This window comes from Martes martes, assembly GCF_963455335.1.
Source record: "Martes martes genome assembly, chromosome: 15".
Classification (NCBI taxonomy): domain Eukaryota; kingdom Metazoa; phylum Chordata; class Mammalia; order Carnivora; family Mustelidae; genus Martes; species Martes martes.
Window position 1 is genome coordinate 67,702,107 of NC_137903.1, and position 12,216 is coordinate 67,714,322.

At 39.4% G+C, this 12,216-nt stretch overlaps 1 protein-coding gene across 2 annotated transcripts in view; it reads left to right on the forward strand.

Moving 5' to 3' along the window:
- NME7 (NME/NM23 family member 7) overlaps positions 1–12,216 on the forward strand; it is a 257,971-nt gene that overhangs the window by 71,985 nt on the left and 173,770 nt on the right. For both annotated transcript variants that reach the window (XM_080823828.1, XM_080823829.1), the window contains exon 7: positions 4,316–4,421. In XM_080823828.1, the coding sequence (XP_080679954.1) occupies positions 4,316–4,421 (106 nt within the window). The remainder of the gene's footprint in view (positions 1–4,315; positions 4,422–12,216) is intronic.

Here is a 12,216-nt window from a genome sequence, read left to right on the forward strand (position 1 = left end):
CATTTGCTTATATCATCTCAATTTAGCAGGAACTGAGACTCAGTGAGTTTAAACACCTTGGCCTCATGAGGACTTGAGCCCAGGCACCTCTGGCTCCACAGCCCTGTGCTTGACCCCTGGCTTCCACTGTGTATGCTGTAGTGGTGGCCTACCTTGTTTTAAACATTACAGTTTTTTATTTTATTTTGCGTTGTGTTGTGATTTGTTTTGTTTTGTATTTTGTTTTCTATATTTTGTTTTATATTTTGCTCCATTTTATATTTTGTTTTTTAGTGATAGTGAGAGAGAGCACAGAGAGGGTAGGGAGAGGGAGAAGCAGACTCCCCGCTGAGCAGGGAGCCTGTGTGGGGCTCAATCCCAGCACCTGGGGATCATGACCTGAGCTGAAGGCAAATGCTTAACTTAGCCACCCAGGTGCTCCCATTATAGTCTTTTAGAACACAGAAGTAATGGAAACACTCTGGAGAATTTGGAAATTGAGAAAGGAAGTTTGGCATTAGTCATCCTGCCAGTAATGTTTACAGCTTGTTTATGGCATATTTCTTCCAGCTCATTCCCTTGATTATTTAATAATTTATATACTAAACACCACATACATGATTTTAATTTAATTTGATTCCTTTTTTCACTTAATACAACATTTTACATGTTACCAGATTACGGTCATAAGAGTAAACTTCAGCGGGTGCAGAATATTTTATTGTATGAATATAACATTTATTTAAACATCCCCTTACTTTTGGACATTTTGTTAGGTTCTTAATTGTTTTTATTTGTACATAAGGCTGCATCATGGAGCTAAATATGAAACTAAGTCATGTGACTTCATATTTCATTTCTTAGTTTTTTAGGTTTTCTGAGAACAGATTTCTTATTTGATATTAGAGTATGTAAAGAGAAAGTTCAATATTTTAATGTTTTAGGGCATTTACGAAAAGGATATTTATTTAAAATTATAAAAGTTTTGGAGAAACATTACCTGGTAGCCATTTCATGATACTTTTATTATGGTAATTAAAGATATGAATGTAGAGTAGTCAGATGTTTTAGTGAGGTTACCGTGAGCTCTTAGGTAAAATTTATGCAGTGCAACTGTATGCTTTACAGCTTGTTAAATATAGTAAAAAAAAAAAAAAAATTTGAAGATTCCATGAGTCTATTCTATTTTTTGAGAAAGTTCCATATCTCTGTCTTTCACTGCGAGGCAGTTTGGGAGCATATAAAAGGCTACAAGTAATAGCAAGAACCCTTGGAAGGAGAGGAGCTTCATGCCATAGGTTTAAGCAGCTCAAATCACAAAGGAGAATTTTTTTTTTTTTAAGATTTTGTTTTTATTTATTTGAGAGAGAATGAGTGAGAGAGAGCATGAGAGAGGAGAAGGTCAGAGGGAGAAGCAGACTCCCCAAGGAGCTGGGAGCCCGATGCGGGACTCGATCCTGGAAGTCCGGGATCATGACCTGAGCCGAAGGCAGTCGCTCAACCAACTGAGCCACCCAGGTGCCCACAGAGGAGAATTTTTTGTGTGACTTTACATTTGTTGTGTGAAGTTTCTGATTGCGTTGCCATAACAATGACCTGGTAGAGGTGCTCTTGCAAATGTTAGCTCGGATTGGTGATTGGGACAGATAGGACCACTGATGTAGGGAGAAAGAGAAAGCCAAGGCATGAAATGGAGTTACTCCCTGTCACTCAGAATGTGTATTTAAATAAAACCTTTATATTCCTTGCCTTAAATACATACTCATTCAGCATATGTAAATGAGAACTTGGAAAGTTGGCATTTTCATTTTTTTTAAAGTTGAGGAAGAAAAGAAATGAAAGTTGAGACCAAGACAATTAAAATAATTGGCCTGATAATTGTTTAAAACTAGAGGTGGAACGATTGAGCACAGCTTCTTTACTTTTGAAAGCCAGATGTGGAAAAGGCTCAGGGCTTTGGAACCAGTGTGACCTGGATTTAAATACTGGCTTTGCCACTTGCTAACCTGTACGGGCTTCTTACTCAGGCTTTCAGGGTGTCATTTATCTCATTTGGGCAATGTGGATAGATAGATTTTATTCAACACGTGCAGAATTTATTAGTTTCTGAATTTCAGTCCGTTTAAAATATCGGGAAGCCACTAGTGAACCAGACCAGGTCCTGACTCCCTTGAAGCGTCCATCCATTGCAACGGTTGGCTGCTGCTGGACAGTCAGTAAACAGGCATAGAACGCGTCGGATGGTCAGTGCTCTGTGAGGATAAAACAGGAGAAGGATAGAAAAAGACCAGGCTGGGGGAAGGATTGTGTGTCGAGTAGAGGCGAGGAATGCTACTAAGTGTAGGGTCAGGAAGTCTTCACGTTATGTTTAAGCAGAGACCAGAAGGAGGTGAGGGAGAAAACCAAGCAAATATCCCGGAGAAAGAGTGTTCCGGGAGGAAGGGAACAACGCACGTGACGTTTGTGAGGTGGGAACACGTTGGCTACTTTTAGGTAAACGGTGAGTGCACGAGGCCAGCGAGGCCGGGTGGGAAGTCTGAGTGTTTTCACGGGACGAGGGGACTGGCTCAAGGAATTGCTAGGGCCCAGACCGCGTCCGTCCTTGCAGACATCTAGAGCTTCAGCGTTCGTTCCGAAGGAGATAAAAGACCCTTGGAGAGTTCTGTGCAGAGAAGGGACATGATGTTTTACAGGTTTCCTGCTGCCTGCTGTTCTGCGAATCGATCAGGCCAGGTGGGCGTGGGTGTGTGGGGGAGAAGCGGGCATGGGAGGTCACTAGGTTAGAGCAGCGTCAAAGGGAGCTCCGGTGCTGGGCCTGGGCCGGGGCGACATGTGGAAGTGGCTGGATTCTGGAAGCATTCCGAAGGGTTTTCTGAGAGACTGAGCGGATGGCTAAGAAAAGGAGAGGAGTAAGTTTTTTTTCCGTTGGCCTGTGCCGTTGGAGGGGCAGGAACAACAGGGTGGGAGCGCACAGACTTGCTGGAGTCAGCGGAAATGAGGACATTTTCAGTAGGAATTATCTCCAAGTGGGAGTGGTGCAGGTGCGGGTGTGGAGTTTAGGAAGGAGGCTGGACTGGAGGCAGGAGCGTGGGAGCCGTGACTGGACAGATGGCTGGAGGTTGTTTATTACTCTTCTTACTACTCTGGGGGAGTAATAAAGGCAGCAGTATGGTGGAAAAGTACTTGCTGTCTAAGGAATAGAGCATTTTCATCCTGAAAGGTCTTCGTGCCAGAAGTGCACAGGCATATCATTACTCTTCGGACAATTCCTTATCTCTGTGGTTCTTAAAATTGTACATCGATGTGGCACATTCATACAGCCCGTGATCTTCCCATTCTTAAATTCATCGAAAAATGCGATTTACTTTGAGCCACTTGTCTTAGGTGCTAAAGGACCTACAATACTATGCAGGTTAGTTACTTGCTTCACATTTAACATTTGTGATGGGCACTTACCCCCCAGACCACAATTTTATAAAAGTACAGGGGACTCACTGGGAGCATCACCAGCTTAAGTTGGTAGAACTCTTTGGAGCCTGAGAATAGTAGAAATAATAGTAACAAAAGCTTAGAGGCAGGAAAGATCTGTCTAAATAACTAGTGTGACTGTGTTTGTGGCTACTTCAAGTTGCTGAGTTGTCATCTCAGTGAACCATGTGCAAAGCAAATCACATAGCTTGAATCTGGTTATAAAATAAAGTTTATATGATTTAATTGTATGCTAGAACTGTAGTAAGTTCATTAGTTGTTTGTTGTTTTTTTTTAAGATTTTATTTTTGAGTAATCTCTATTCCCAACATAGGGCTCGAACTTACAACCCCAAGATCAAGAGTTTCATGCTCTACTGACTGAACCAGCCCCAGGTGCCCCAGCCAGTTTTAACTAGTTAAAACTAATTTTGTGGTTCTGATTCTTAAATGCTAATCTGCTTCTATAAAGGACTCCTACTTTTTAATTTTACATATTTTAATAGAAAGTTTAAAATTGGACCTGTGTCTACGAACTAATGCTTTGGGGAAAATAAGAACTTTGTATTCATTACTGCCCATATTCAAAATATGTTAAGATGTTATTAGTTTTAATCCTGGGGCAGAATGATACATATTCTCATTACTTTAATTAATACTTTTTATATGATCTTTTGATTATAAGACTTAAAACAGGGTATTGTAAGTCAGTTAACCTTTGTAAAAGTCATTTTTAGAAAACTTGAAGCGAATAATTTGTATTACAAACTTCAAAAGTAATTGCATAGTTTTTCCACCTCTCACATAAATATCCCAGAAGTTTGAGATAAGAGATTATATAGGTCAAATTTATTTCTCTCTGTCTTTAGGAAATGGAGTTATTTTTTCCTTCAAGTGGAGTTTGTGGACCAGCAAACACTGCTAAATTTACGAATTGTACCTGTTGCATTATTAAGCCCCATGCCATCAGTGAAGGTAAGTGCTATCTTGAATACGATATACCCAAATGCATTTTGTTAATAAGAGCTTATTTTGTTAGTTTACCTTCTTGATATATTTTATATGCAGAAATTAAAATATAATTTTAATATTTTAATTTTTTCTTTAAAGTCTCATGAATAAAGGTAACATGAGGAAAAAAATCTGTCTCCATCTATATTTACACTCATAAAAAGGTTTTTCTTGAGTTGCTGATCATGGTCATGCTTATCCTGTTTCAGGTCTTGATTCCTTGACTTTTAATCCGCTTCCTCCTTCCCAATCACATAACCGATTCACTCAATTCACTGAAATAATTCTCCTAGTGTGCAGTTTAAAACAATGTCTACCATATCTGTGGTTTGCCCTTTCTGAGAAAGATGGGGAAACTTCCTTTAGTTCTTAGTATCTGAAACAAAGTTCTTTGAATATATAAACAAACAAATAAATAAATAAATACACACACACACACACACACACACACACACACATATATACATATGTATGCACATCCCTAGATAGGTAGATTGTATATATGGCTGTATACTGAGAGTTTGCAGGCGTTTTTAATCTTTATTTGTCATCTTCTGTTTATTTAGTCTGTTGTATGTAGTTTTGTCAACTATTCCAAATCCTTTTGGAAATGCGATGGGTATAATTTTTTTAAGTATTTATTTTATTTTAATTAATTTTTTATTTCTTTATTAACATATAATGTACTATTTGCCCCAGGGATACAGGTCTGTGAATCACGAGGTTTGCACACTTCACAGCACTCACCGTAGCACATACCCTCCCCAATGTTCATAACCCCACCACCCTTTCCCTACCCACCTCCCCCTGGCAACCCTCAGTTTGTTTTGTGAGATTAAGAGTCTCTTCTGGTTTGTCTCCCTCCTGATCCCATCTTGTTTCATTTATTCCTTTCCTACCCCTCAAGCCCCCCACATTGCCTCTCAACTTCCTCATATCAGGGAGATCATATAATAATTATCTTTCCCTGATTGACTTATTTCGCTCAGCATAATACTCTCTAGTTCCATCCATGTCTTTGCAAATGGCAAGATTTCATTTCTTTTGATGGCTGCATAGTATTCCATTGTATGTATGTACCACATCTTCTTTATCCATTCATCTGTTGATGGACATCTAGGTTCTTTCCATGGTTTGGCTATTGTGGACATTGCTCCTATAAACATTCGGGTGCACATGCACCTTTGGATCACTACATTTGTATCTTTGGGGTAAATACCCAGTAGTGAGATTTCTGGGTCATAGGGTAGCTCTATTTTCAACTTTTTTTTTTTTTTTTAAGATTTTATTTATTTATTTGACAGAGAGATCACAAGTTGGCAGAGAGGCAGGCAGAGAAAGGGGAAAGCAGGCTCCCTGCTGAGCAGAGAGCCCGATGTGGGGCTCGATCCCGGGATCCTGAGATCATGACCTGAGCTGAAGGCAGAGGCTTAACCCACTGAGCCACCCAGGCGCCCCTATTTTCAACTTTTTGAGGAAACTCCGTGCTGTTTTCCACAGTGGCTGCACCAGCTTGCATTCCCATCAACAGTGTAGGAGGGTTCCCCTTTCTCCGCCTCCTCGCTAGCATCTGTCATTTCCTGACTTGTTAATTTTAGCCATTCTGACTGGAGTGTGGTAGTATCTCATTGTGGTTTTGATTTGTATTTCCCTGATGCCGAGTGATGTGGAGCACTTTTTCATGTGTCTGTTGGCCATCTGGATATCTTCTTTGCAGAAATGTCTGTTCATGTCCTCTGCCCATTTCTTGATTGGATTATTTGTTCTATAGGTGTTGAGTTTGATAAGTTCTTTATAGATTTTGGATACTAGTCCTTTATCTGATATGTCGTTTGCAAATCTCTTCTCCCATTCTGTCACTTGTCTTTTGGTTTTGTTGACTGTTTCCTTTGCTGTGCAAAAGCTTTTGATCTTGGTGAAGTCCCAATAGTTCATTTTTGCCCTTGCTTCCCTTGCCTTTGGCGATGTTCCTAGGAAGAAGTTGCTGCGGCTGAGGTGGAGGAGATTGCTGCCTGTGTTCTCCTCAAGGATTTTGGTGGATTCCTTTCTCACATTGAGGTCCTTCATCCATTTTGAGTCTATTTTCATGTGTGGTGTAAGGAAATGGTCCATTTTCATTTTTCTGCATGTGGCTGTCCAATTTTCCCAACACCATTTGTTGAAGAGACTGTCTTTTTTCCATTGGACATTCTTTCCTGCTTTGTCGAAGGTTAGTTGACCATAGAGTTGAGGGTCTATTTCTGGGCTCTCTATTCTGTTCCATTGATCTATGTGTCTGTTTCTGTGCCAGTACCATACTGTCCTGATGATGACAGCTTTGTAATAGAGCTTGACCTCTGGAATTGTGATGCTACCAACTTTGGCTTTCTTATTCAACATTCCTCTGGCTACTCAAGGTCTTTTTGGTTCCATATAAATTTTAGGATTCATCCTTTTCTTTGAAAAAAATGGTTGGGATTTTGATAGGGATTGCATTCAATGGGTAGATTGCTTTAGGTAGCATAGACATTTTCACAATATTTGTTCTTCTAATCCATGATCATAGAACATTTTCCCATTTCTTTGTGTCTTCCTCAATTTCTTTCATGAGTACTTTATAGTTTTCTGAGTACAGATTCTTTGCCTTTTTGGTTAGGTTTATTCCTAGGTATCTTATAGTTTTGGATGCAATTGTAAATGGGATTGATTCCTTAATTTCTCTTTCTTCTGTCTTGCTGTTGGTATATAGAAATGCAAATGATTTCTGTGTATTGATTTTATATCCTGACACTTTACTGAATTCCTGTACAATTTCTAGCAGATTTGGAGTGGAGTCTTTTGGGTTTTCCACATAAAGTATCCTATCATCTCCAAAGAGTGTAGTTTGACTTCTTCTTTGCTTATTTGGATGCCTTTAATTTCTTTTTGTTGTCTGATTGCTGAGGCTAGGACTTCTAGTACTATGTTGAACAGCAGTGGTGATAACGGACATCCCTGCCATGTTACTAACCTTAGTGGAAAAGCTCTCAGTTTTTCTCCATTGAGAATGATATTCGCTGTGGGTTTTTCATAGATGGCTTTTATGATATTGAGGTATGTGCCCTCTGTACTCCCTACACTGTGAAGAGTTTTGAACAAGAAATGATGCTGTATTTGTCAAATGCTTTTTCAGCATCTATTGAGAGTATCATATGGTTCTTGTTCTTTCTTTTATCAATGTATTGCATTACATTGATTGATTTGTGGGTGTTGAATCAACCTTGTGGCCCTGGAATAAATCCCACTTGGTTGTGGTGAATAATCCTTTTAATGTACTATTGGATTCTACTGGCTAGTATTTTGGTGAGAATTTTCGCATCTGTGTTCATCAAGAATATTGGTCTGTAATTCTTTTTTGATGGGATCTTTGTCTGGTTTTGGGATCAAGATAATGCTGGCTTCATAAAATGAGTTTGGAAGTTTTCCTTCCATTTCTTTTTTTGGAACAGTTTCAGGAGAATAGGAATTAATTCTTTAAATGCTTGATAGAATTCCCCTGGGAAGCCGTCTGGCCCTGGGCTCTTGTTTTTTGGGAGACTTTTGATGACTGCTTCAATCTCTTTACTGGTTATGGGTCCTTTCAGGTTTTCTATTTTTTCCTGGCTCAGTTTTGGTAGTTTATATGTCTCTAGGAATGCATCCATTTCTTCCAGATTGTCAGATTTGCTGGTGTATAGTTGCTCAGAATATGTTCTTATAATTGTTTGTATTTCTTTAGTGTTGGTTGTGATCTCTCCTCTTCCATTCATGATTTTATTTATTTGGGTCCTTTCTCTATTCTTTTTGATAAGTGTGGCCAGGGGTTTGTCAATCTTACTAATTCTTTCAAAGAACCAGCTCCTAGTTTCGTTGATTTGTTCTACTGTTCTTTTGGTTTCTATTTCATTGATTTCTGCTCTGATCTTTATTATTTCTCTTCTCCTGCTGGGTTTAGGCTTTCTTTGCTGTTCTTTCTCCAGCTCCTTTAGGTGTAGGGTGAGAAACTATTTCCCAATATTTTAAAGAATGAAATATGTGTGTGTGTGTGTGTGTGTGTGTATATATGTATGTATATGTATACACACACACACAAATAAGGGTAAACACAATGAAGGGATAGCATATGTTTGTAAAGATGAAAATTTTAAAAAAAATCTAAAAAAGGAGCTGATAAGATAAATTGTTTGGGAAGAGAAAGAAAAAGAAAATGGAGAGAATTTGCTTAGGCTGGAGACTAGAACCAAGCTCTGTGCTAGATTTAGGGTATATTTTGATCTATTAGAAGACATTGTCTCCCAAAAGTTTTTTGAAGAAAAAACCCTATGTGTATACAAAAGATAAAGTTAGATACAATGAAGGATAAAATATGACTATAATAATGAAGGTTCAAAAAGATTTTTTTTAAGAAAGGAATTTTTAAGATAAACTAGTTAAGAAAACATTAATAAGAAAAGAGTAAAAGTTAAAAAAATTAGAATAAGAAAAAAAAATTTTAAGAATCTTAATTACCTTTGCAAGACTAAAGAATCATGGGGAGAAAGCCATGAATTCTATGCTTTGCTTTCCCCTCTTCTGGAATTGTGCTCTTCTCCTTGATCAGTAAACTTGGTCTTGGCTGGATGTTCCTGCTGATCTTCTGGGGGAGGGGCCTTTTGCCCCGATTCTCAATTGTCTTTGCCTGAGGTGGATCTGCACTGCCCTTGCCAGGGCCCGGGCTAAGCAGTCTGTTCGGGTTCACTCTCGGAGCTTTTGTTCCCTGAGCGCTTTCCGTACCGCTTTGGAGGACGGGAATGAAGATGGCGCCGCCTAGTCTCTGGCCAGAGGAGCCGAGAACTCGGGGCCCCACTCCTCAGTGCGACCTTGAGAAAAGCAGTCAATCCCTCCCATGTCCCTGGTCTCCGGCTGGGCTCCGAGCTCCCCTGGCCTGTGACCGAGCGTTTTTGTCTCTGGCGTGGCCCCGTGTGGAGTCTCCAAACCCAGCGGGTTCCTGCCGCGCTCCTGTGCCGCTCCTTGCCGGGGAGGAAGGTAAGTCTCTTCGGATCTGCCACCTGCGGGGTCCCTGGCGCAAACAGCAGTGGTCCGACTGTGCCTCCGATCACAGTGTATGGCAACCTGAGCTGAGAGCCCCCTCCTCGGCTCCGTCTCTCCCCCGCCGTCTTCCCCGCTCCGACACCCCCTGTCTTTCTGTGAGCCTGAGGGTCCTGAGGCCACACTGTCCCCAGGAGGGCTCTACCTCCGCTTAGGCTCTGGAGCAATGTCCCTCATGGAGCTGACCTCTAAAACTTTGGATTTTGTGCTCCGCTGCTCTGCCGCTTGCTGGGAGCTTCCCCCCCCCCCCCGCCCCCCTCGCCGTCCTATCTTCCCGTTGATTCGTTCGGACTCACTTCTCTGCACGTCCTACCTTTCAGAAAGTGGTCGATTTTCTGTTCCTAGAATTGCTGCTGTTCTCTTCGATCTCCTGTTGGGTTTGTAGATGTTCCCGATGGTTTGATAACTATCTAGCTCAACTCCTGCGACCTGATGTCTTCTCAGTGTGCTCCTCCCAAGATGGGTATAATTTAAAAGATTATCTTTAAAAAAGCTAGGAGATTCTAAATAATAAACATAATTCAACAGGGTTTTTAGTTTTATTTTTTCTAAATATCAAAGTAATTCAGGTATATAGTAGAAAATTTGGGAAAAAAGGTAAGAAAATAAATAGTAAAAGTTACCTGTTTTCTCATGATCTTGATAGTCATTGTTAATATTTTTATATTTCCTCTAAATCCTTTTCTTCTGAATGTGTGTATGTGTGTACACTGACATGTAATTGTTAACATGGTTGAGATGTATGTCCATAGGCTACCATTTTAATTTGATTTTAAGGAGCATTTTGGGGATGCTCTGAATTCCTCATGAGAGTTTCAACATTTGTACACTATACAGTCCTATAGATGTAGTATAAAATTGGGCTATTTAGGTTGTTTCCAGGTTTTTGATGTTAAAAATAAAGTTTTAAAGAATATTTGTACATTAATATTTGATAATATCTCTAATCATTTCCTCTGGCTGGTTTCCTAGAAATAGAATTATAGGTTGAAAGGATCTGAACTTAAAAGATCTTGTTGCATAATGAATGAGTACTTCTTTAATTATTGAGGAAGTACTTCAATATCTTGTAGATCTTTAGGACCACAATTACAGGGAACTAACATGCATGATGGTTAATGAACATTTATGGAGACCTTGACACCTTACACTGCGTTGTAAACTGAGTACCTTATACATTGTCTCCTTTAATATTCACAGCAATTATGCCAAGTAAGTGGATGTATCATAATAAGTGAGCTGAGGCTGTCTGATAATAGGTTATTTCTGCCAGATTAGAGTAGGGAATCCAAGATGCCTACCTGGTCTCTTTTAACCTCCATGTTCTTCACTCGACATATACAGCTCTGTAGCAAGATGGTTACAATAACATGGTTAGCAACACCGCCACAGGGAGTAATGATAATATTTGGTGTTGATAAGCTATGGAAAACAAAATTGGGATTACCTTGGACTGAATACACACACCCTTATACCCACATACATACAAACACTCACATACACACATATACACATAGATATGTATATAATGTACACGCATATATTAATGTGGTGAAACAAATTCTTGTTTAATGGCCTCAATTTCATTAAAAAACTTATCTTTGGCCTCTTCATACATTTCAATTTTCTCTCTCTCTTTTTTTTCCTTTTTCTCCCTCTATTGGGTTTTTGTTTAATTTTTTCAGCAAAATGTGATGCTTGGAGAGACAGAAATAAAATAGAATTATAGTAAATACCAATTAATACTTTAATATTTGCATAGATAAATATAGCTGAAATCTAATAACAATGATTAAGTGAAAAGGCGATGTCAGAATGATTAATTTTGTATATATATATATATTTTTAAGATTTTATTTATTTACTTGACAGAGATCACGAGTAGACAGAGAGGCAGGCAGAGAGAGAGAGAGGGAAGCAGGCTCCCTGCTGAGCAGAGAGCCCGACGCGGGACTCGATCCCAGGACACTGAGATCATGACCTGAGCCGAAGGCAGCGGCCCAACCCACTGAGCCACCCAGGCGCCCGACTAATTTTATATTTATACTGGTTTAAATAGTTTTTAGTCCAAGCTAGTCTTTGAAGATTAGCTGTATTTCATGTGTTTATCTTTGGTTCATAACATTAGAAACATATGAGTTGATCAAAGGAAATTTTTGTAAAATCTAATCAGATGGCAGAATAGTTTAAATTTTGGCACTTCAAGGCTTTTTTTCTTTTATTTCCTTTCTAAGTCTCAATTTTAGGGATCCTGCTAGACTATTTTTAAATGTGCAAATAACCCAATTCAGTTTAGAGTTTAAATTGTGGCTACCAGGAAATAGAGTTTGAAGTCCTGTGTTGAATTAATTGTTAGATTTATGCAGGCCCTTTCATTGCTGGTTTATGTTTATCTTTTTCTATAATGATCTCACTTCCTGGCATATTTAATTTCACCTATGGTCTAGCATAGGGAGAAGAGATTTTTTTGAAAAGGTATTGTTGATAAGAGAGCATTTGAAATCAAATGGGTTCATTTCCTTCTGTTGACTCTCAACTCCCCCAGAGAAGGCCAGGATAGCTTTAATCAAGCAGAACTGTGGCAAAACTGTGGCTTACTACAAGGAGAGCACAACTTGGCCGTGTTGATTGACTTTACCCGGAGAGATAATGGGCAGATATTGCAGAGTTTGGG